Here is a 24,856-nt window from a genome sequence, read left to right on the forward strand (position 1 = left end):
CCGCGCACGTGGCCCCGCCGGGCCGGGGCGGGGCCGGCGGGGCGCGGGAGACGCGCGGGGTCCCGCGCGCGGCAGGGGCGGGGCCGGGGCGGGGCCGGGGCGGGGCCGGGGGCGGGTCCGGGGCGGGGCCCTGGCGCGGAAGCGGCGGGAGCGGCGCAGGCACGTGGGACCGCGCCGGGCCGGGCCGAACCGAGCCGAGGATCCTGTCCCGGTCCCTGTCCCGGTCCCTGTCCCGGCCCGGGCTGCGGGAGGCGGGGCGGCCTCCATGGCTTGCCCGGCCTGGCCCCGCCGACGCCCGCCTCCCCTCCCCGCAGGCCGTGCAGCGGCCCGGGCTGTCCGGGCGGCTCACGGCGGCGGTGGTCCGGATGGTGCACGTGGGAGCGCTGCCAGGTAAGCGGCGGGCGGGCGGCACGGCCAGCGGGACCCGGGCCGGGACCGAGTCGCCGGCGTCACCCCTCATCCCGGCTGCGGTCCCCCTGGAAGGATGTCCCTTCACCGCAGCCACGGGCCCCTCGTGAAGCGCCCTACGTTTGAGCGCTCCCCGTTTCTGAGGTAAAAACGGCGGGAAGCAGCTCCACACAGGGACCTGGCTGATGAAACAGGGGTTCGGGCTCGGCCAGCTCTGTGTCAAGAAGCAAGGATCAGGGAGGTGCTCAGATGGGCACAGGGATGGGATGGAGGCTGGCTAGAGATCTCTCATGCCCTTAGAGGCAGTGGGAAGCTCAGACAACACGCGGGATCTGCTCCAGCCTGGCCTCCTCGCCCACCTTTCCGGGAGTTCAGGGTGGGCAGAGCTGGTCAGGACAGCCCACCTTGCCCTGGACAGGCTGATGCCCAGAGCTCAGCGTGCCCCAGGTTTTCCCAGAAGCAGCCCCAGGTGGGACGGCCAGCTCCCCCTGTGCTGGGAAATCAGGCCAGCCAACAGAGCTTGCACAGGGCTCAGCTCAGTCCCCATTGCACACTCCCACTGCCTGGCCTTAGGAGCCCAAATATCAGAAGAGACTTTGGTCTTAAGGCAAATTCACTGAACTCCAGCAAAATCTGTTTGTGTGTATTTCTGCCATGAAGATCAGAGACAATCAATTTTGCAGATTAAGAACAGCTTTAACTGTTTTTTAACTCACTGATGCTTGGCATAGGTGTTCTGTGCTGACATAGAGGTCAGTCGTGCCCATGGGTTGTATTGTCTGGAGCAGCACTAATGCAGGATTAATTACAAGTATGTGAATAGCAAGCTAAGAGCAGACCTAGTGCAATAGGGATTATAGCAGGCATTCCTCAAGTTTGTGAATTAAATTGAGGAGCTGAATGGGTACAGCAGCTCTGCCAAGTTCAGCTAAGGAAAGAAAGATCACTAAGGCATGTCATAAGGAGATAGGGCAGCCTTTGAACAAATTTGTCCTGTATGTCCCTGTTTCAGTGTGCAATCCCCATGGATGACCTACCCAAAGCTGTTACTGTCCATGGGTTTGGTTTGTGCATGCCCTGGGCTGAGCAGCATTATTCTTGCAGGAACACCAGGAAGTTCTCTTCCATTGACCCAGATTAATGATCAATCACGTCAGGAGGCAGAAGTTTACAAGGATGTTGGAGTTGTAAGTTTTGGATTCTTTCTTTACGTGATGACCATTACACAAAACCACTTGTGCATAGCCAGAATTTTAAATTGAGCCTACAGCTCAAGATCAAAAGCATCTTGAAACTCATAGATTAGAGATGCTTAAATCCATGTTGTTTATTTCAACATAGGAAGTAGGCCTTCTAGATTACAAAAAAAAAAAAAAAAACAACAAAAACAAACCAACCTAAGATAAGTATCACTTGCACTCAAAACAATTGAAAAAGCTTAGATTCAAATTGTACAGTTCAAGTTGTTTGAGTTGGATGAATCAAGTCAATTTAAGGAGTTAAATAAAGTGGCCAGAAATATGGGCTGTTGCTGGCATTCAAGGTCTCTGGATGTAGAATGCTTCATCAATCTAGTCTGACAAGCAACTGTATTTTTAGCTCTGTCCAATCCTCTGGTTTCCTGAGGTCATGGAGCTATGCCATGTGCACAGCTGATACACTGCATGCATACCTTAGGAACCTGGAGGGTGCAGAATCACCCCACAGCTGTATTTGTAACAAAACAGCACAGAGAATTCAGGATCTAAAGAAAAAAAAAGGCTCAGGCCCTTTTCTGTCCCCTCTAAGCCTCTCTCCAGGCCCCTGGCAGCGAACATGCCTGCTTTGCATGTCCAGAAGAGCAGGCCCAAAAGGCCATTCTCAGCCAGAGGCAAGAAGAGACTGCTGTCAGAATTGCTGTTGGACTTAAAGTGGTGTAGTAATCTTCATAGGTCAGTAGATTTTAACAGGGTGTATGTCCTTTTGAAAGGTCAGATATGTTTTAAATGTTTCATTACACCTTGTCTTGGGTTGTTGATGTGCTTTTTCTTTGACCTGCCCACAGCATTATGAGCATTCTCTGGTGGTGTCCAAGGTTTTAAAATGTATTCAGTGAACAAACTGTCACTGCTACAAGCTGCTACTTTCAGAAAAACTTTATTAACAAATCGGTTGAAACATTTTTAATCTATAAATTAGAATGAGACTGTACAGACAGAACAAAATTGAATACAAGAGCTTAGTTTAAAGAGTAGAAGAACAAGGTCAAAATGCAACACAAATCACAGAAGGTAGATTATGGGCACAGCCCTGGTAAGGCTATACTAGGAAAGAATGCTGAGAATAGAATCATTGAAAGGATAAACAGCCCTGGGGTAAAATGATGCTAACCTGGTGGGCTTCAGTACCTGTGAACCAGATGAGCATGTGTGAGATGTCCACCCAGTTAGAACAGTCCCTGACTGCAAGCTGAACAGGACAAGGAAGTTTTCTTCCTTTTCATTCCTCCTGAAAGAACAAGTGTGCAGTAACTCTGTATTCTGTACTGTGCCTTTATATTTTTTTGTTGCGGTATCTCCATGGGGTATAACGTGTTTTGATCACATCAGAAGAGTGGCAAACACTAATCTCTGCCTTCCTGTGCCAGAGGAAGTGCTTGCACAGATAATCTATAACTCATAAAGCCATTGCTCCACATTGCAGTGGAGCAATGTTTGCTCATTTCCTTACATAATAATTACACATTGAAACCTTCAACAGCAGGGGGAAGACACCAAATACTGCTGAAGCTGAAGGACGGAACAGAAGCAGTTACTACCACTGCTGGCATGCACAAAGCTGCTGGAGCAACTTTGAGATAAGCTTTAAAATCAGTATTACAAAAAAATTTCAATTTGGCTTTTATACTTTGTCTTTTCAACAGTTGTACTCAATTCTGCAGTTCCAGCTTTAACTGGTTTACCTTTTCTGCAAGTGCATTGCAGTCTCTGAACTTGAATATATGTTTAAACCTACCTGTCAGGAGACACATGAGGTGAATGCAGTCATTTCTCTACACATTTGGACAAATTCAGGGCTTAGAGTTATAATTAACCCATTTTCCTGTCACAGGAACATCAATATACTTCCACACCAGTCTTCATTCTAAAAGTATGACCACTGTTAGAGAATAGAACAGAACAGAGTAACAGCAATATAAGAAACAAATCCTTTATTAAGGAGATAAGTCTCAGAGATAATCAGGAGAACCTCCATAAACATCAATAGGTTGTTTAACACTTTCTGCAGTTCAATTCTTTAGTTTTTTGTGCTTTAAGAGAAATGAAAGTTTTCATGATAGATGCTTTCAGGAGCTTCCCAGCTTTTACACAGAGCTGGAAAACTCAGTAGTTTGGCAATTTACTGCCAAACTATTCTGGAATGGGAATCTCTTTGGGTTTCTTGCTCAGTATTCCAAAGGAACTGTTAAGCTGTCCATTTTTCTTGTAGAAGAAGAGCTAGAGAAAAGGTTTTTTTTCCCATGGATGTTTGTACTGACAATGTTCCCAAATGATGCCCACAGTAGCCCTTAAGAAGATATGTAACCATTTGCTGCTATTTAGATGTTTACATATCGTATCAAATAGTTCAAATTGGTGTTAACATTTAAAAATAAAGTATATGGTCTTGCTCACTCCATCTGTGTTGCACTTGGAAGTAAATCCTGGTATATTCAGAGTAAGGTGACTTGTCTGGCACATTCACAGCTTCACATAATAAATATGAAAGATTTGTGATATTAGAGCATAGTAATGAAAACAAGTGAGTGTTCAGTTAGGAAGCCATCTGTGCTCAAAATGTATATGCTTTGTACTTGTGTGTTGCTAAACAATGAAATTCCCTAGACAAGATTTTATAAGCAGCAGGCTATGAGGCATTATAATCCCTCCAATTTGTACCTGCTTTTCTTTAAGGAAGAGGCAAAATATATCTATTCAGGTTAACTTTTATTTATTCCATTCAGCCTGGCTGACATTTATTCTGTAACTAGAAAACAGAGCACAGATTCCCTCTTGACTGTTAGTTACTGTTCCTAATCATAGCTACTGGAGTAGCTGACATTAAAAACAGTTACTAGTATGTGTTTTACATTGATGCTTTTAAAAAATGAAAGAGTGGTAAGCCTATTGCTCTTATAACTACTGTGATAACTGGAATTCACAACTTAGAATTTAATAACAGTGGAGACAGAATAAAGTAGTATTTCTATACAGAAACATGTAGGTAGCTTTCACTTTGATTACAGAGGTTAACATTTCAAATCTCAGCTGTATTACAGGAAAATAAAATAGCAGACAGTCTGCCTACAGCTACCTCCTATGGAGTGTGCAGGAGAACATGAGATAGCAGCTTACTTCTGTTAAGGCAGTGACCTGCTCTGGAGGTGAGTTTTTAAAGAAGTTGCTGAGAGCTGTGCTTACAAACAGCAATTAAATGCTCTGCAAAAGCACCTGATTTTTTTCTATAAGGGCACACGAGGGGCGTGGGGGCAATTGCTGCAATTGTCTCAGTCCCCATCTGAGCCTGTACAATAACAGGGATGGTGCAAGGCCTGCTCCCTTTCTGGAGGAAGGCTGATGAGCTTAGAGAGGTTTGTATTGATGGGCACGTGTTTGCAGGTAAAGCCTTTCTCTGGCAAGAAACACTGGGGTTAAAGTTGCCCTGGCAAAAAGTTAGGTTAGGCATATACTGAGTTAAAACTTCTGCAATTGTTACCTCAGTTGTGGTTTGTTACTGTTTTGAGGCTTTCCTGCTGTAATATGTGTGAGGCTGAAGTGTTTTAAGAGGTTATTTCTGTAAGTGAAATACAGCTAAGGAAACTATTTTTCATATAGTTAGAGAGCTAATTAAAGAGCCTATTTTTCAGTAGCTAACTGTGATACAAAGGGCACTTCATATGTAGTACTTCAGAAGTCATTCAAAGTAAAAAGGAAATATATTGTTGGAAAATTGCTTATAATAAGGCTATTGCATATAAGCAACACTTAAATTATCTTCACATTCAATGGAAAAGGAGCACAGAAGGTGTTTGCAGGAGTTTTATCTCATACTGTCTACGTAAATCCTGCTTTGGAGGATATAATGCAGAAGTTGTTTTCATAGGCTTTTAAACCATAAGCTTGAGTTCCAAGAACTTTAATTTTGCATAAGTGTTTTCTTTCCCCCATTTTAATTAGCTCTCTGATAGTACTGAAGTTTGTTTCCTATACATATCAATTCAGTAAACACAAATCTGTGGTGTTATATTTTTATATAAAATATGAAAGAAAGCTTTGACTTAATGCATCTGTAATTCAGTTTTCTGTATTGCAGAACATATGTTGTTCTCTTTTTAATTAAACAAAGCATAATATGCAAAAGAACAGTCGGATGATACCAAAAGAATAACACATTATTAAAGTTCTATCAAAAATATTCACTGTAACTGTGGACCTTGAGGCTATAGGAAGAGGCAGTTGCTGAAAAGTGAATATAGTAAATTTAAAGCAGGAGAGAGAACGAGAACTGTTGCAATTCTCCCATATGCCTGCATTTTGAGCTAGAATTTAATGAGATGCTTTTTATGTGTAGTACTATGGCTAGGGGTTTTTATAACTTATTAAATGAATTAATTCATTAATGTAGCTAATGGAATAATTTGCTTTATGCAAATCCAGAACGGTCAAAGTAGTAGCAAGTTGTAAAAAACTGTTTCGCGGTGGAATTCTGCCAGCCCATTCTCTTGATTTTATTTGGCTAATAGTGTGGCTCTTGAGGAGCTGAGCATTTTGAAGCCCCATTCCCAGTTGCCTTTCTTCTTGTTGAGATCGATTCTTGACTGCCTGGAAGCCATGGGAAGTTGTTTCACAGATTCTGGTTCCTGGCCTTTATGATAAGCTTGGAGTTTCCTTGATACTCAGATTTTGCTGAAGTCTGCCAAACAGAGCATTTCTGAGCCAAGGGCTTCGAGGCTTTTTGGCCTCAAGGAATTACCTAGTTTTGATGGTTCATTGCATTTTTTTGAATTTGCTTTGTTAAAGTATTATAGTTCTACATTAGTCCTTTTACCACATGCAACTACTGACCAACTTTGCATTCTTGCTGAGGCTGACTTAATATATTTATGTGTAGAGAGAAAAAGAGGCTACAGGGTTTTTCTTTCTGTTGGTACCACAAAGGATTCAGCAGCTGTGCCTCAGGTACCAAGACCATTTGGTCAGTTCAGGTTTGTTGGAGCAGTCCTAACCTAATTCCAGAAAAGATGACTAAAAATGTGGGGTGTTTTGTGGTTTTCTTAGGACAGGTTGTCATTTTGGCCATATGGCTACCTCCCATCACAGGTACGGAAGGGTGGATGCTACATATTGAATTGGACACACAAAGTCAAGTGCAGATGTTTTGGTTGGTTGCCATACCTGGTGCTCCTTTGCCTAATTCAGGTTTTCCTGGGCTGGAATTATGTAATTAAATATGTTGGTGAATGGCATCACAGAGTGCAAATGTCTGATGTGCCATGTCATCATATCCAGTCACCTTTTCCATTAACAGGTTGTGTCCCGTTGCTTTTTAGGTAGCATGCCTTTTGTGCATTTAAATACTCAGCTGTATTTAAATTACTCAGTTCAGTAATTTGGAGAAGGCAGTTCTGCCCTGGTGCATTGAATGTTTGCAGTTGTGTGGTTGGACTGACCATGTTGACCACTGGATCATTTCCTACTCACTTTTCCCCAGCCTCTGTGTTGAGTGTTCATTTATGATGCCTGTACCATAGCCTGCAATTCAGCCATTAAATGCTGGCACTATTTTATATACTGTCTTATCTTTTACTGCCAGAAGGGTTTCAATACTACAACAAAGATTAGAGAATTGTCACATAGAAAAGATTTTTTAAAAGGAAACTTTTTTTTTTGTTTCCCCTTTCTGATTCTCTGTTTTATTAAGAACCAAGCTACTATGTTTAATCTCTAATTGTATTTTTTCCCAAAAAACTGTTCCTTCTATTCTTGTTCAGTTGCCATCTCTGTGAAAGGTAAAGCTCTCATTTTAAAGGATTAAGATGTGTGATAAAACTCCAGAGAGAGAAGAATTTATTTGCTATATATACAATTAGTTTGTCTATGAAACGTCTTGCATTTGTAGAATTAAGCTGGTGAGAAATGTCTGGTTTTCTTTTCATCTTCCTACTGTTAATGCAAAATACTAGGCATGGAATATGTTTCAAGGCTCTACTTTTACTCTTGTTATTAATCCTTAACAAAATTATGTATTATCTGTAATTGTTGCAAACTTTTTGGTATAGCCTATGCAATGATTAGAAATGTGCGTGGCATCAGGTAATGTGCAAATTGTATCAGCAGAGTATTTTATCATCACTCCATTGTTTGCTAAGAGTATGTCTATGTGGATGGAGAGATATAATAGACAATAAATAGCAATATCTTCTTTCCAGTAATTCTGAATACAGAATGGGAGAAATATCACTAGTTCATATTATGGCATTTGGCACAGTAACAGTCAAACAAAAAATTCCTTTATTTATCCAAAGTAACACTTATTTTCTGACATTAATTGAATTGAAAATTGCCCTGATTATCTCAAAGTCCTCTGTTATCTGAACATACTCAATATCCTGTATTCCCCTTGGATAATTGAAGTTTGACTTTACACTATTTTTAATGAGGTATAAGATTTAACTCATTTGCCTATAGTTCACATTTTAGGATGGATCAAAGGAACCCAAATTGATGAATGTATAATTAAAATCACATTTATTTCTCTGTATGATTTCACTGCAAACACCATGCTGTTGATGAAAGCACTTTTATAAGTGGTTGTGCGCATCAAATGCATCAACAGAACTTGCTGTAGGTAATCCTCCCTTTCAAGGAAAACCTTTACACTTGTGTGTCTCAGTGCACAATATAGAATGGTGAACTAGCATGTTTGTACAGTGCAATGATGTTTTTTTATCCCTCTTTCCCCAGGATGGGCTGATCCTGGAGAACATGCACCACGTGCTGTACACAGTGCACCCAGGCCCGGAGGTCACCGCAGCCCTGGTAGTTGTCTTGGTTTGAAAAGACAGGAGTCTGTGAAGGAAGGCAAAAACCTCCTGTGAAATGGGAAAGGTAAACCCCCTCCCTCTGAATTACCACAATTTCAAAATTAAAAGGCTCTCCGGCAAAGATATGCAAAGATATGGGAATGGGAATAACAGTTCTTTACTAGGAGAAAAACTAAATAAAAATTTAAAAAAAATGTAATTAGTACAAAGAAAACTAGTGATAAGAGTCAGAAACCTGACACCCTGAGGAGTCAGGGTGTTGGTAATAGTCCAGTTAAATGGTGGCTGCTCCTCCTGGAGTGACAGATGAAATGCTGCTGAAGCAGTGATCTCTAGAAGGGTGGAGTTTTCTCTGAAGGTCTGGTGATGGAGTAGTTGGGCCTGATCTTCCTCTGGGGATCCAGCAGAGAAGAAGCTGCTCCTCTGGGAATCCAGTGAAGGGCTGCTCTGGTGTCCCAAAAAGTGCTGATTTTATGCAGGTAGGAATGCTTGGCTCCTCCCTTTGGGTGGAGCATCTCACAATGGGATGATGTAACTTTACCGGACATGCAATGAGTCATTCAATAGTCCATTAACAGAAGATATCTCCCGGAGGGAGACATTGTTCTTGGAAGAGATAAGAAAATTGCCCAACCTCCAACAGATGGCAAATAGAATACATGCTGATCTTACAAGCCAGGAGAGCAGTGCTCGGTGAGATGGAGCTGTCCCTGTGTCCCTCTGGGTGGCCAGGTGCTGTGTGCTGCCAACCAGCAGGCACTAACCATTGCTCTGGCTGCAGGTAATGCAAAGGGCTCCTCAGGCATTGCTGTGGCTGTTCACTCTCCATAAACTGCACCTTGTGCTGGCATAGATACTGTGGAAAGCTGACTGTGCCCTGAAAAGGCAGAGTTAGGTTCTGAGAAAGAAAGATGCCTGCTTGATTAGAGTGGATGGTACTTGTGCACTGCCTCAGTTGGAGGCTGCTAAAGGCTGCACCACAGCTTCCTGGGTGAAACCTGTCTAAATGTAACCATTAGTTTAAACCTGCTCATGTCCAAAAACCACCTTTGGTGTAACTCTTATTTACTTCAGTTATATTATATGCAAGGATCAATTTAACCCATGGTGGTTAGGCATCCTGTTTCAGCATATGTTGTTGCTGCTACTGTTGTCCATGAAAACTAAATTTTCGTTGTCTTTTTTAATGAGTGAGTAGAATGAAGCTTTTTATATAATGACAAAAATTGAGGTATAGATAGCGAAAGTACTTAAAATTAAATTGCCTTTGGGGGAATTAAATATAAATTAATCTATCCTTATTGCATGAATCCTAGACTTGGCTAAGCTTCCTGCTCTTACTGTATGCTGAAGCAATTTTAGTTTTTAATATCTAGCCCTCTCTGATGTAAAGATGAGGGCTGGCTTAATATGGAAAGCCTGTATTTCCTAAGTTCACAAATTGAGGGTTAATGCATGTTTTTTTCCCAAATTATGTCATTATGGTAAGGCTGCACATTTTTGCATGTACAAATTTTATAGAACCAGGCAGAAGATGCTGGTGTTAAGTGAAAGCCGTACTTCAGGTACAATCATGTAGGCTAACCTATCTGCAGTGGCAGTTTTAATTATGCCTAATATGCTCTAAAAGCTTTAAATTCTCATTAATAGATGTGTTTTGAACTGACATTTGTTTTGTGAGCCTGAAAATCAGATGTTGCTATTTTCAAAGTACCTAGCCACTTGACAAATTGAGAAAATCTAATTTTTATTGCTGCATTGGAACGTATATGAAAACCTCAAATAAAAATGATAATGGAAACCAGTTTTGGTTTTTAGAGGTTGCTGTATGTGGGCCACTGGAGGTACATAGCTATTTGGAAAAATAGCACATAGCCTATTTTTAAAAGCAATCCTTTGAGGAACAAAAATCATCACTAAATAAGGGATATGATCTGGGAACAATGTATTTCTCCTCTTTGCAATTATTAATGAAGAGGAGAATTCCTGTAGGGCTTGGGTTTTTCTCTGCTCCTGTATACTGTTCTGCACTATTTCCTCTGTAGCTGTAGAACACCAACCAGGAAAGGCTTGTGTTTAATGCATTTCTTTGTACTTCTCTAAAAATTATTGGCTCAAGTTCACTGAACAGGGAAGCAAAAAGAAAATCACTTTAAGCAAAACCATGGTAAAGTGGATACTAATTTGTAGGTAGCAAATCTTTAAACAGTTTTTCTCTAGCAACTTAGTAGTGACTTTAATGTCAATATAATTTTGATAGGTAGCTATTAACAAAGCAAATCCTGTATGCTGTCGCTAAAAAATAACTTGCTGAAGGTGTTTCAGCTACAAACCATATGTAGCATCTTCTGCCTATTATACATTAATTTCATTTTCCCTGTGGAGATCCTTGTCTTTGGTAGGAATAACTGTTAAGAGAGCTACACAGGGAATTTATAACTGGTCTTTAGGAGAAGGTCATGATTTTATTTGGTAAAGGGTGGGGGAAATCCACAGGTCTGCAGTGTGACTAGGAGCTCAACTAGCCTGAGCAAGGATTGTAGGGTCCAGTGCTTGGGTGAGCCTGGGTCACTTATCATGGATCAGAGCTCAATTTTTAAGTTTATCTTATCTCATAAATTTTAAGAAAAATGGTTCCATTGGAAAGGACAGTCATTTAGTCCAACCGCCCTCTACTTGCAGCTGCCCTTTTTCCTTTAAGAATCAAGTTACTGAAATTCCAGTTCTGGATCAGTCTTCATCAATGATGATGACACAGTTGATAGCTGATAAACAAGGCTTCATGTCAGGACATATCCCAGACCTCTCCATGTCTTCTGCAAACACAGCTTTGCTGTCTGAGCCCATTCCTTTCCTACACCAGCAGAGTGGGAATTCACTTGCTATCATCCATGACGCTCTTCAGGGTAAGACAGAATTAGGCAGAGCTGTGTGCTATGGTTTTTGCTGTCCTTTTTAACTGCCACCATATTAATGCAGTGGTAAGGGGAGGCAGCTCAGCTGAGAATTGCAGCAGGGAGCACCCAGAGGTGCTGTGAAAGGCAGGGAGTGCTGTGGATCCTGCTGGGAGTGCTGCTGGAGACCTGCCCCTGTGCCTGCAGCTCATGCTGAGCACGGCAGGAGCTGCTGCAAGAGAGTGTCCTTAGAAGGATTTTTGCAGCACAGACACACTGTGCCTCCGGTGTCAGCAGCAGACAAAGTCAATGCTTCTCTAAGAGTTCTGTTTATTAGTTTTTATTGGATAGTCCCTATTCTTGTTTTCCAGTGAAACTACAAAATGTGTTGTTCCCATGTAAGTCAGAAATGGGGCTGCCTATTAACTATTCAATGACTATTACTTTTCAACTTGCCAAATGTGAAAGTAAGCAGTAGTATCATTCTCACAATTTTATGAGCATAAAAATGAATTCATTAGCAGAATCTGATTATGGCTTCATAAAACAGAAGGGTAATGATATGGTGCCTGCACCTATTACACTTGGTTAAAAAATGTATTTTCATGGCCTCCAAAAACCCAGATTGAGAGTGCAGCCTTTTTAAACTGAGTACAATCTAGTGTTTAGCAGAAAGTCTTATATTACTGCACTAAGGAAACACAAACCAAGCATCAACAGTGTATAAGCAGTGACTTCAGTAAATGAAATTACTTAGTGAATAGCTTGTGTCTGAAGTTAAACCTCAATTGCTGTGAAGGTTTCATGTCTCTAGGCTCATCCACAGTTTTATGATTAGAGAAATAATTATTCTTATATAACTCTGAATTGCACTGTAAGCTTGGGTGATGTAATTAGAATCTATAGCTTTTGTTCCTAGATGTAGAAATCTCAGTTTAGCTGTTTGCACTGTGTTTATCACCAGAGTCTACAAGCACCTGCAATGGTACTTGTGGCACACTCTTGTCTTTGGATCCTGGGAATACTCCATGCTTTACACTAATCTCAAGGCACAGGACAGCTTGCATTTGATTTGGCATCCATCTGTGATGTTTCTTGTGAGCTGGAGTCTGTGTTGCTAAGCAATACAGGCTCTTCTCTATCAGTGTAAGCTTCTGTTTCTGCAACTTCAGGGCTTTTGGAATGAAACTGGAATTTTAAAATAAACAGACACCTTGCCATTTGATAAATAAATTTTCAAGATCATCTCTGTTTATAGTTGGAATGTGCTAAGGTAATGCCTCTGTTGCCTCATCAGTTGTGGGTAGGATTGCATTCTTGATGGCTGTTTCCACATGCATTGCTTTCCTTTGTATGATGTCAGCTCTAATTAAATGTGCATCTGACTCCAAAGCTGGAGCAGTAGCAGAGCTTCAGAAGGGCTTGGAAGGCACCTCCAAAGCAAACTGGAAAAGCAGCAAAACTGCACAAGATGAGTGCAGAGCTTTTACACAACAGGCAGGTTTTAAGTGACAGTTCAAGGCTATGAAAGACAGGAGAGAAGTGGGGATTTCAGTAAGGGAGTCAGAATTAAATCTTGTGCCCCACTGCTGTGGCCCAAGGCTTCAGTCTTACAACAGAGATACTTCAAGGCTGTGGAGGGGGGCCCTGGATGTCGGTGACTGGCCCACATGAAGTAATTACAATTCATAATTTTCCTCTTCAGTATCTATCCCTCAAAAAGTTCCTAGTGACAAAACTTAATGAATATGGTGGAACCTCTGTTATTAAGGCATGGCAGAATTGATGGTTGGAGTAGAATGGCTTTGACTCCTCCTAGGCCTTTGCACAGCTCTAGCGGCAATTTGTTGATGTGGTGCTGTGTAGGAAACACATGCTATGTTCAGATGGAGTCACATGGGTTGCATGTAACATGTTCCAGGCTGTGCTTTCTTGCCTAACTTCCTAAAGAAAGATGACAATGCTATTCCTCTGTGCCTGTAGCCTGGAAAGATGTAAGTTAGTGACCCTTTTTGGAGAGAAAACACGTCATTAGAACAGAGAGCTGTGTTTAGACCCACCTACTCCTCTGGCACATCATGACAGCAGACAGGGCAGGGTGTGCAGCTGCCTGTTCTGAGCCACACAGGAACAAACTGAGGGGCTGAGGGGGAGAGAAGGGGACCAGGGGATGGGGGAAAACTGGTGGGGTCAGTGGGAGAGGTGGGAACTAAACGCAGTGAGATGGGAAGAAGTCAGAGAGAATAGGGGCAAAAATAAAGAATGGAAAAATATGTGGGAAAGTGAAGTGGGTTAGTCCTAGAGCACATGAAACAATTTGTGTTGGGATCAAACAGGAAAGGCAGTAAGATGAATTTTCGTTTGGTTTTTGTGTTTTTCTTTTCCAGCTCTCAGTTTTGGGCTAAAATGTTGCTTTTGACTGTTTTCAGGTCTTGATTTTATCCAAGTTGAAGGGTGTGTGTTTTCTCATGTTGCTGATGAAGGAATAATAAATGCCTGTGCAGGTGACCTGCTACGATACAGAAAACACATTGGAGAAGACAGCATTCAGATCTTTGCTGATATTAAAAAGAAGCATAGGTAAATATAAATGCAATCATGGTCTTATATCTTTCTCCATTTTCTGATTTTCTTTGTATAATGTCAGTTTTCTTCTGGAAAAGTTAATCATATAGAGAGAAGTTTATTATTTAAGCATGGACTTGCAGTGCTATAAGGGGATACATGTAAAAATAAATTTGTAGCTGTAAGTTGGAAGTTGCCGTATCTGTGAAGTTTGTCATTATTTAACCTTCAGGTTTTCAGTATGCCAGCTATGAAAGTGTTGCATCTGGTATTGAGACATTGTATGCATGTGTAAATGTCTATTTCTTTAAAGAAATTTTGTTTCTGAAAGTTAGGTATCCATAGTTGTTTTTTAGTTATGAAGGCAGTTGCCATATGAAAGCATCCAAGTGATCATAATTTGGCATTTAAAAAAGCTCTTCTCTTTCTTCTCCTTCCTGCCAATAATACTGATTCCTGCTACTTAAATCAGTGCTGTCTATGTAAGGGTTATGTTCTATAATTATCAAAAAGAAGGAACTTATGACAGCTAAATCCAGTTTATTTTCTGCTTATACTTTATCTTACCTGTCACATGGTACTTTCAGCTATTTAGATGTCACTCTTTGGATTTAGTTTTGTTTTGTTTTTTTTTTTTTCCCAGAAGAATTGCTCAAGTGCTATGTATTATACATGCTAAATAACCTAATTAAAGTGTTTGTGTGTAGTATGTGAGCTATCGTGAGAATAATCAAGTTTGGAAGATCTTAAATATATAATAAGCAGGTAATAAATTTCAAAAGGGAAAGGAAACAATGCAATATGATGGTCAGATTGAGCTTTTCAGGTCCTTTCAGAGAAGTTTCTTTCTGATGATTTTTTTACATATATATAAATGCAAATACACTGCATTAGATTTTCTGTAAATAAAATTGTGTCATGTCATTTTTATTCTTAGTCTTGACAACTGATATTTGGATTATACTTCCCATTTTTCAAAGAGTTGGCCTTTAAGAAAGGCAAAGAAGTTCTTGTTTCAGGCAGAAACATAAGCTCAGAAGGGACTTCTTGGTTGAGCTTTTTGATGTAGAAAAGTGCAGCTGCCACTGAGAGCTGCTATGATCCTGTTCTTTAAATGAGAAGAGACTGTTCTTGTGCCATCAGCACTCAGCAGTGCAACATATTTGCCATAGCTGTTGTTTTCTATTTAAATACAGAAAATCCAACAGTGTCGGATGTTCTACTAGCAACGGCTGGAATTCTTTCCAAGTTTGGGACCATATAAATTAATAGCTGCTATTGTGGTATGTTTCAGACAAAGTGTGTCACCCATACATCAAAGCCTGCTGTTGAACAGCTGGGATGCAGGTGTAATTGATGTTTGTGTAAGATGATTCCTGTGGTTATATCATAGGTATTAACTATACTTTCTGTTATTGGACTTGTGGAGGTTGTTGATTTTGCCCTAGGTAACAGGTTCTGATGTATGAATGAGGACACATCCACAACTCCCACTTGAAGTCAGAGAGCTCTGTGTGCTCAACACTTCTGAAATACAGGTGCTTGACATGTAAGCATCTGTCTCAATTGACACTTGGTGGTGCACACTTAGCACTCCCTCTCTAGAGCCAGGAGACCCGCAGCAATCACTGATCAATGAAGGAAATATTTGGCTTTTAACTCCTCTGGGCGGCAGTGTCACCTGCCAGTGTGAAGCTGGACACTGGTAAAGCAGCCCCGGGGGGTTCTGCTGGCAGGAGGGTGGGGAAGCAGGCTGTGTGTCCCACCCATGTCACAGCTGTGTCCCTGCAGTGCTGCCCAACTGTTCCTGGCCGGCAGCGTGGTGCTGACCAGCATGGCCACCAACCACCCAGCGTGGCATGGTGCTGACCGGCACGGCCACCCAGCCTGGCGTGGTGCTGACCAGCACGGCCACCAGCCAGCCGGCCAACCCCCGGCAGCTGCCAGGTAAGCCAGGGCACCCAGCCTTGCCACCAGGGAGGGGGCAGTGCTGGGAGACAAGGAACTCTGGCTGTGGGCTTTGATTTGATCACAGTGATGCTATTTGAGGTGTTACTTAGATGGGCTGTGGTGTGTTTCTATACAACAGCTTGGCAGGGCGAAAATCACAATTATTCCAAGCTTTTGTAACACTGATTGAGGCTGAAAGAACATACTATTTCATTTGTAAAGCACCCTAATATAAGAAAAAGCTGCTTTATAACCCTAGAAAACTAGCTATACTAAAACTAGCCATATTAAACTATCTAGCTAATTATAAATGTTTCCATTGAAGAGTTAAATGTTTTTATCTTTCACAATGGAAATGGAATTCCTGCAAGAAAAGGAGCATTTTGATAAGGCAACATTCCAAATGTTAATACCAGGGAAAGTACTGCTTGGAAGATTTTCAGTAAGAATACAAATTCATTGGTAGACAGGAAGATATTAGCATCAAAATTTTTAAATAGTGTGGACTTCTGTCAAGAGAGACTCATTTGACCTACGAGTTCTGACCTTTGCAGAAGTGCTATGATTCTTGATATTTTTATATTAGCATGAGTTTGGGCTGTGTTCATGAAACAGTATTGCTCCCATGCTAGAATTAAAGTTCTATCATGGGGACATTTAGTTTTCATCACTACTTTTAATTTAGATCAATGGCTTGAATTTGAATGTCTCACTACATAAAATAGAATATATATTTTTTTTAGGTTTTACTTTGCCCAACACACTGTAACTTGGCATGTTTTGAAATTCCAGTGCATTGTATTGTATTCAGCTTAAATTAGAGGATCAGCATGAAAAACACATTTTACCTGTTAGAGATAACCTGGACCTCAACAGGTTGTATTTGTATTTTTTGTGTCATATTTTTATATCTTTTGAAACAATATAAAATCATTCAATGTTTTCAGGGCTTTATGTATATCACACATGCTTAAGAGCATTTAAAATGAATGTTGAACTTGTCAAAATGGTTATTTCATATACATTTTAAAAATATTAAACTTTTTGCTAAAAAGAAACAGATTAAAAAATTGCTATGCCTCAGTCACCAATGCTAAAAAGAAAATGATGGCTTGGTGTGAACACTGAGCCTCTTGAATTAGCTGGGTCTTTTGGTACAACAAATTAGAAATGAGAAATGGAACAGGTGATACTGGAAGCTATGCCTATTTTAGAGACTGCAAAATTTGGTTAGTCTAGATGTCCATCCCTGTTTGTACTTAATGTCTCCACTGTTACTAATGCAGATCAAATAACTTTTAAAAAATATTTGATACGTCTTTGGGCAAAATCCTAGGTTAAATTCTGCTTTCACATATTCACATGCAACCTCCATTGATTTACTGCATCAGAGAGCAAAACCTGACCTGTAGGCCTAGAGGCATTTTTGTCACAGGACCCCAGCCAGCCAGAATCATAGCTTCTGCTTTTCTTTCATGTGAACAAACTTGTCAGTCCCTGTCTCTTTCTCTTTCTGGGTCCAAAGAACAAAATGAATCAGAGTTGGCAGCTGTAATGAAGTACACATTAATTCTGTGTTTGGATTTGTGTTATAAAAGCAGGAGTGTGCAGATCATGGGTTTTTTGTACTTAGATCACAGCATTTTGGATGTTAGCAGGCCCTCTCATGAGAAAGATGTCTTAAAACAGGTAAGAGAAGAACTTAAAAATTCCAGAGTACAAAAAAATGACAAATTAGGCATATCTATGTCAGGAGATTCTTAAAAGGGATCAAATCTGCAGTCTACAAAGTTGGTGTTGATGTGAGTGAGATTTTGCATTTCAGGAATTTATGCAGCCCTGGCAGTGCCGTATTACGGTGAAACAATTGGGCACCTTTCATCACACTGCAAAGCAGCTCTTGAAAGCAAAGCTGAGAGACAGATGAGATTTTTGTCATGTCTCTTTTTCAGCTTTGTTGTGCAGTAATATAGAAGTGGTTTTGTCTTTGTGTAGAATTGATTGATTTGTGATGGGCTGTGGGAAGTGTTTCCCTGTCAAGGCAGAGATCTGCGTTCAGTCAGGTTGTGTTTGCAGGTTGTGTTGCTGCCTTCTGGAGGCTGCCAGGCTCTGCTCCAGGGCTGCCTGGGCACTCAGGGCACCAGAGATCAATGGAGTACGAGTTCTGTAAAATCAGGCTTCATGTTGTTAAGGAGCAAGAATTATAGCTGAGCATTTTGAATTCATTAATAAACCATCTTTTCATCTAAGAGGTTATAGCAGTTCCAGTTTGCTGCCTTGTGGAATGTTCTTTGGTTGGATGTCTGAACCCATCAGGTTTTTTCTTTGGCTGTAACTGCTGAAATACCTGCTTTGCATTCAGTTTGTATTTTGAGTGACCAAAGCTGTGCATAATGACTGCTCAGTTATCTCTATGAACAAAACAAAGTGTCTCAGCTGAGTAACCTGTGGAAAACAGGTACATAATGAAATCCAACAGCTGGCTGTGGCTGTCACCTCCTTAATTACTGTTCATAAAAGGGGCCTCAAGACTGAGGCTCACCCCCTCTCATCTTTTGATGGCCAAAATAGAGGCTGCTGCCTGTGTGATACCCTCTGAGATAGAAAAAGTGCTGATCACTCACATCTCCTGTTTAAGCTCTAAATTTAATGACAGAGAAAAAGTCCTTTGAATTAAAAATCTAAAATGTGTTAAGAGGGGAGCATTGCCATAAACAGTGTTGTGTATGGTACAGTGATCACTGCAATGAGAAAGCTGTTAAGGAAGAGTAGTCGAGCAAGTTATTGGCACAGTGGTGCTTATTTTTACACCACTCTTTGCCACTGTTTTCAAGCTAGGAGTGCTTGGTCTTTATTTCATTAAACTTGTGCATAACGTAGTTCAAATGCTTTTATTGTGCTTTGCAACCAAGCACGATTTCATTGGGTTTTATTAAAGACCTGTGTGCAGCTGTGCTGCCACAAGAAAGAGCACAGTGCCCTCTAGTTACAGTCTGCAGGAACAGATAAATCCGTGTAAACTTCAGCATCTTGTTACTGTAACATCACAAAATTTTCCTTTTTCTCACTGTGGGGAAAAAAAAAAAAAAAAATAAAAAGAATGCCAGGAAAACAGAGATTTGAAGCAGAGCTCTGTGTTTAGAGATATTATGACAGTGACTGAACATTGGGCACACAAAAGCATATCTCACTCTGTTGTTTTATTTCTTTTACAGGTTAGAATTTGTATTAGCACAGCCAATAGACAAATCACCTTCTACTAATCAACTTTAGGCCCTGATGTGCTTGGAAAGGACTTAAAAGTAGCATCTGTAGCATCCTTAGTGAGGTAACACATCTCAGTGCACACTGAGCACTCCCTTTGCCATTCTTCACATTGTCATTCTGAATAGATCTCCAGCCCAGGAGATGTGTGTGCAGTCTGTGTGCCATGTGTGGATCACAGCAGCACTTGATACCTTCCCACTTTGGAAGGCTTTAGGTTGTGCTGGAGTTTGAGATCAGTCTCAGGTTTCACTGAGTTTTTCCCTTTGCCCAGCAGGGCTGAGCTGTTGTCTCAGACCCATATGAACTTGCTCTGTTTAATTATCTGGCTCTTTGTTTTTCCTGCTGATGTGAAATAATTATGAAACAACTCCCTGCTAACGTGCTGTACGCACTTGTAAGAACAAATATTGACTTGGAGCCTGGTTCCTTTGGGGATTCAGTCAAGTACTGTCACGAATCTCTGGTCAGATGCACCTTAATTGTGTGCTGGTATTGATATAAAGCAGATAGAATAGTCTAAGAGCATATAGATATTATATAAATAAAATTTAATAGAAATAAAAATTAAAATTTAAAATAAATATCCTGGTTTTTAGAACAGGATATTTATGATAATGCTATAAGTAACTAGAAATTAATTATTTTCTGCTGTAAGCAGAATGACTAAGAATATCAAATATGCAAAGAAATAAGTTTTAATCATATATGCATGAGCCATCTTATTTGTTGTACATTTTCAGGAAGGGCTCTGTTGAATGGTTGAAATCCATGAAATTCAAAACAATGATTTTATTCTTGGGTTAAAATCTTTTTAAGAGGAAGTTATTGTTCCTATATGGAAAAATGGTAGACCATGTCACCTAAAAAGAGATTCAAGAACATTTTAATTGATCCCCTTTCTTCAGTGAAGTAGGAAGGTGATAAATAATTAGTCTTCCCTGAAGCATAATTAATAAGTTAGGCTTCTGATGAAATTTCATTTAAACAGTGTTTTGAAGCAGACTTTTATTTGTTTCATGTGTGCTTTCCCTAGTTACCTCAAGCTATAACTACCTTACCATCAGCTTATCACTAATTAAGCCAATTTATATGTTTTTAAAGGTCAGAAATAATGGCTCACAAAATTCCTCTAAGGGATGAAGCATCCAGTCCTATGAGTCATTCTTTGGATGGTCAGTTTGACATAAAATGATGAGAAGGATGCTTTGAACTGGGGTTTGTTGTTTTTTTTTTCCTCCTCCCAAAGCTAATACTGTATTTTGAGCCTTGTGTTTGTCTGTTTCTCCTCTTGAAACCAGGTAAAAAAAGCTCAGATGAGTAAGTAACACTGTATATAGGAAAAATAAAGAGGCTTTTTTATTCCATTGTCATTCCTCATACTGATAAAAGACCACGTCTATTTCTGGCTTTTGCTTTCTGGAAAAACTAGCTGAACTGTCAGGTACCTGTATAATCCCTGCTCTCTTTCATACAAGGAAATACAAGAAGCATTCCAGACAACAGAATGTAAATAGTAAGATTTTTTTTGTCTCTTTAGAGCTAAAGGTGTTTTTTCTAGAGAACCTGTTTTAGTCTGCAGTAGAAATACCACAATCACAAATTTCTCAATACATTTTTTTTTTCCCTGTTTAAAAACTTGGCAAATTATAGAGTCTTTATGGAGAGGTTTTCAAAGACAGGAATTAACCCTGATTTTGGTTTTCTCCTCAGAGGTAAAGCATGCTGTGAAGATTGCTGTGCTGGTTGGGTCTGGAGTGACTCTGGAGAATGTGAGGAATTACTTGGATGCAGATGCTCTAATAATTGGTTTGTATTTCAAGAAAGAAGGATATTGGGCAAATGCTGTTGATCCTGACCGAGTCAAGAAATTCATGGAACACAAAAGTAAACTGAGGGAATGAGTTTGTCAGCAAACACTGTTTGTTTGTGTTTGTTTGTAGAAATGTTTGTTTGCAGTGTGGTACGTCCTACGGAATTAAAGCACAAATGCGTGGCCAAATGGCAAATAATACCAAATAAAAATGCACATCATCTCCATAATTGGCTGGGAAGCTTGATGACATACTTCACAATAACCTGGTGCTCTGATATTTGCTCCTAGGCAGCACATTTCTGTGGTGCTCAAAGCTGCCATCAATGCAAAGCCAACTCCGAAGTCTTGTGTGAGATATTCTCTCCTGTAAGTTAAATGCTTACGGAGTTTAAGAATTTTTAGAAAATGTTCATCACAGGTGAGCAGAGTTCTGTTTTGCCTTTAAGTACAATAGGATGCCCTAAGTTTACAGCTGAAAGTGTTGCAAATTGGACAAGTTAATTAGCCTTTCAGTTTCCCCATCTGTAAAATGATGATAATAGCACCTACATCACACAGGGGCCATAAGACATAATGAATGAAAGAATGTACAGCACTTTCATCTCTCCAAATGAAGGGCTCTTTTAAAGTTCAAGATCATTATATTTTCATTAGAATTATGCATTTATACAATTGCTACATTTTTGTAATACCACACAAAAATTTAAGATAATTGGGGTATTGATTTACTTACAATACTTATTAGAGAATGAATGTAAATATTTAATTACATTTTAAGTAGATTTGGAATGTAGTCAAAATGCTTTTGCAAAACCTGGAAATTTTAATAAAGGTTTTATTATTTTTCAGCAAGCACCTGCAGCTTTGTACCTCTCTAGACTAGTAATAGTGATGCAAAAAACTTTCTTGGAATACACAAGGTATAATTACAATAGGAACCTTTCTACCAAAGCCACAGGTAAAGAGAGATTTTTATTTTTCTTGTAAAATGTAAAGGAAAAATATTAGTTTCACCATGTATGTTGTAAGAGATGCCCTTTGAATTTGATCCTTTAACTCTAAGGAATCTTAAAAGAACCCAAGGAATGCCTGTTATGTCATGGCTGCACAAAATGTGGGTGTTTGTTTTCATTCCTTGGTACTGGGAGCTCAGTTTGTCCTCTGTGATCTCTCTTTTTCCTTCATGTGTATACATCAGGTTTGTGCTGATGCCAATGAAGGTTAAATTGTGGATATCAAAGAAATTATACAAACATGGGTTTTGTGGCAGCTGGCAGAGCACCCATGCTTCTCTGAACAAGATACATCCTCCTTCCAAAGAGAAAAAGATTTTTCAAGGTACTTAGTTTTGTTAACACAATGGTGATTCCAGAACATCACAGTATGGCTGATTCCAGAACGTCACAGTATAATATTGTCTTCTTGAGTTTCTTTTTTCTGCACGGGTCTGTTTCCTACATGACTCCCATCAAAAGGAATTAAATCTCTCTGGTGTGTTGCCCTGCTGGAAAAGATGTTCATTAGGTCCTGTAGCAGCCATGGCTTTTCTCCCTTTTTCTCCTACATGCGCTGACACAGCTCCAATGCACAGAAATCCTTTCAGGTGCCTGTTTGTCGTGGCTGGCACTGCTTTGTCAAAGTGCACATTTACACAGGCACTTTCAATCTTTATGGTGGTGCTTCCCTCAGAACCAACAGTTGTATCCCAACCCCATCCCTGTGGCCTTACAGGGCTCAGGAGACTGATTTGAGCTGGAACCTCACCCAGCTTGTAGCAGCCACACTCTGGGAGTGGGGAAGGGAGAATTGAGGTCATCTTCCTCAGTCCTTGCATCTGCAGCTCTCCAGGCTGCTGGTAGAGGCAGTGCAAAATTATTTAAGGATCATGAAGATACTTTTTGAATTTGTATTCCACACAGCCACACCATCTTTGCCAGGTAAAGCAATGATCTGATCTAGTCTTACAGTACTTAGCCTGAGTAATAAATGTTATTTTATATCCTCTGTATTGTGAAAAACACCATATTAAAGTGAAATAAATTCACTTAGATACTAGTAATATCAGTCTGCTTAAATCAGTATATATGTTTGATCTTTGTGCATTTAGGATTGTTTTGAGTATGTTTCCATACAGCATTGCACAGAAGATGTAGTGAAGGCTGTCCCAATAGCTATGCACTAATACAATTGTTACCAGCTTTGGAAGTTATTTTCAGTAAACCGTGAGTTTGAAAGGCTGACATGCAAGTAGTGAGCACTGGTGCTCTAGTGCCACAAGAATAAAAATCTTCAGTCAGCTGAAAACTACAACAGATGCACTGATAAGGATTGTTCAGTGGTGATAGTTGTTGTCAAAGAAACTGGTGTCTGTTGTCAAAAGTCACATTTACCACTGTGAGTATAAGAATTTTGTGTTTGCCAGTGTGTTTCCTGAATTGGTTCCTACTTACTCACATCCTAAAAACTCAGAAGTGCCTAAATTCAAATGGGTTCTCATCTGAATAGAAGGAGGGGGTGAGAACTTCCTCAGTGGTGTATGCAAGGTCTAAAGGCAGTATTGTTTAAGACAGAAGCCTCAATGAGTTGGCGTAATACTCATAAAAATGCAGTGAATACTGTAGACAGCACTTTCACTGCCAGGATTTCATGTAGCACAGCACTGTGTAAGGAACACCAGCACTTGTGGAAGGAACAGGTCATAATTTGGGCCTGTGTTGTTACATATGAAAGGTAAGTGCAGAATTTAGGGAACAGAAGTAAAGGAGAGCTGATTTTCAAGCCTGAAAATGTGACTGATCACCAGCTCTGTATCATTCTTTGTGCCAAAAGTATTTGTCTAGCAGCATTAAGCATCTGCTTGCCTGTTTCACACAGATGCTGTAAGTAGAATTTGACCTTTTGTTCAGCAAGTGTTTGAATATTTAACATGAAAATATTAAGTTGTCAGAAAGGCTGACTCTTTTTGGGAAGACTGTTCAATTTTTATACATCCCAAGTTGTTAAAGTACTTTGGAGCATGAACAACTTCAGAGTAGAACAAAGCAGCCAGTGCTAATGTGTAGAAACTCCAGAAGTAAATAACAGCTGTTCAAGAAGACTTCTATTAAATATGTATTAATTAACTTGAAGTGCATCACTTAAATATGTGAAGAGATTATCTTGTGTTAATTTACATTAAAACACACAGCACTTGTTAGCCTCATTACACCACCCTAAGTATATCGTAAGCTATCACCTCATCTTACACTGAGCGTTTTGTTGGGTGTTGATTGCTTTCGATTTGCCCTTTTAAAATGTCAGATAGTGGCCTCCATTTCTTGTTGGATCTCTTCTTTCTCTCAGGTTTTGCTCTTGCATAGTTACTGCTCTTACTTGTGTCTGTTCTGTGCTGAGCAGAAAGAAAAATAACAATAGGTTGTGAAAATATAATAGTAATTGCCCATACAGATGTCGGAGGTGGAGCCTGCTGTTAACCTATGAACCAGCAGAGAATGTAAGTGTCCATTTGTATAGGAAAATTATTTTATATGAAGATTCAGTAGCACCTTTGGACCAGGAAAGATAAATAACAAAATGGAGTCTTTCATGAAATTACAGATAAATAAAATGCAGTGCTAATAATAGAGGTTTAAATCATAAACTCTCATTCCATCCATAAAACAAGTATTCAGGTGGATTTAAGTAAAAACCCATCTTTCTTTCTATTTTGGTGCTGAAAATATATAAACTTACAAGATTTTATTTAGTGTCTTCTTAGCAGCAGCCTTTAAAGGTGACTTAAGTTAAACCTTCACTTATTTTGCCTGACATCCAGGCAGTGTTTGCTGTGCTGAGGAAGTTGAGTTTAGGAATAGAATTGAATGTGGCTTTTTTCTTGTGCATTTTCAGTGCTTATCT

The 24,856-nt window shown here is 40.0% G+C and overlaps 1 protein-coding gene across 1 annotated transcript; it reads left to right on the forward strand.

The window, feature by feature from the left end:
* The first annotated feature begins 213 nt into the window (after positions 1-213).
* Positions 214-21,811, forward strand: LOC110476019 (uncharacterized protein F13E9.13, mitochondrial-like). Its single transcript, XM_077786437.1, has 7 exons — positions 214-390; positions 1,513-1,595; positions 8,391-8,477; positions 9,158-9,251; positions 13,794-13,944; positions 19,095-19,145; positions 20,684-21,811. The coding sequence occupies exons 1-7, from the start codon at positions 366-368 to the stop codon at positions 21,045-21,047; spliced, it is 855 nt and encodes a 284-aa protein (XP_077642563.1). The 5' UTR covers positions 214-365; the 3' UTR covers positions 21,048-21,811.
* The last annotated feature ends 3,045 nt before the right edge of the window (positions 21,812-24,856 follow it).

Source organism: Lonchura striata, chromosome 13 (assembly GCF_046129695.1).
Source record: "Lonchura striata isolate bLonStr1 chromosome 13, bLonStr1.mat, whole genome shotgun sequence".
In the NCBI taxonomy this organism is placed as follows: domain Eukaryota; kingdom Metazoa; phylum Chordata; class Aves; order Passeriformes; family Estrildidae; genus Lonchura; species Lonchura striata.

What these genes read in the sequence shown, in the direction of transcription:
- LOC110476019 (XM_077786437.1), top strand. Translation starts at nt 366, where the DNA reads ATGGTGCACGTGGGAGCGCTGCCAG. An exon ending in TTTACAAGGATGTTGGAGTT is followed by an intron (nt 1,596 to 8,390) that starts GTAAGTTTTGGA and finishes CTCTTTCCCCAG; the next exon opens with GATGGGCTGATCCTGGAGAA. An exon ending in AAATCACCTTCTACTAATCA is followed by an intron (nt 19,146 to 20,683) that starts ACTTTAGGCCCT and finishes TTGTCTCTTTAG; the next exon opens with AGCTAAAGGTGTTTTTTCTA.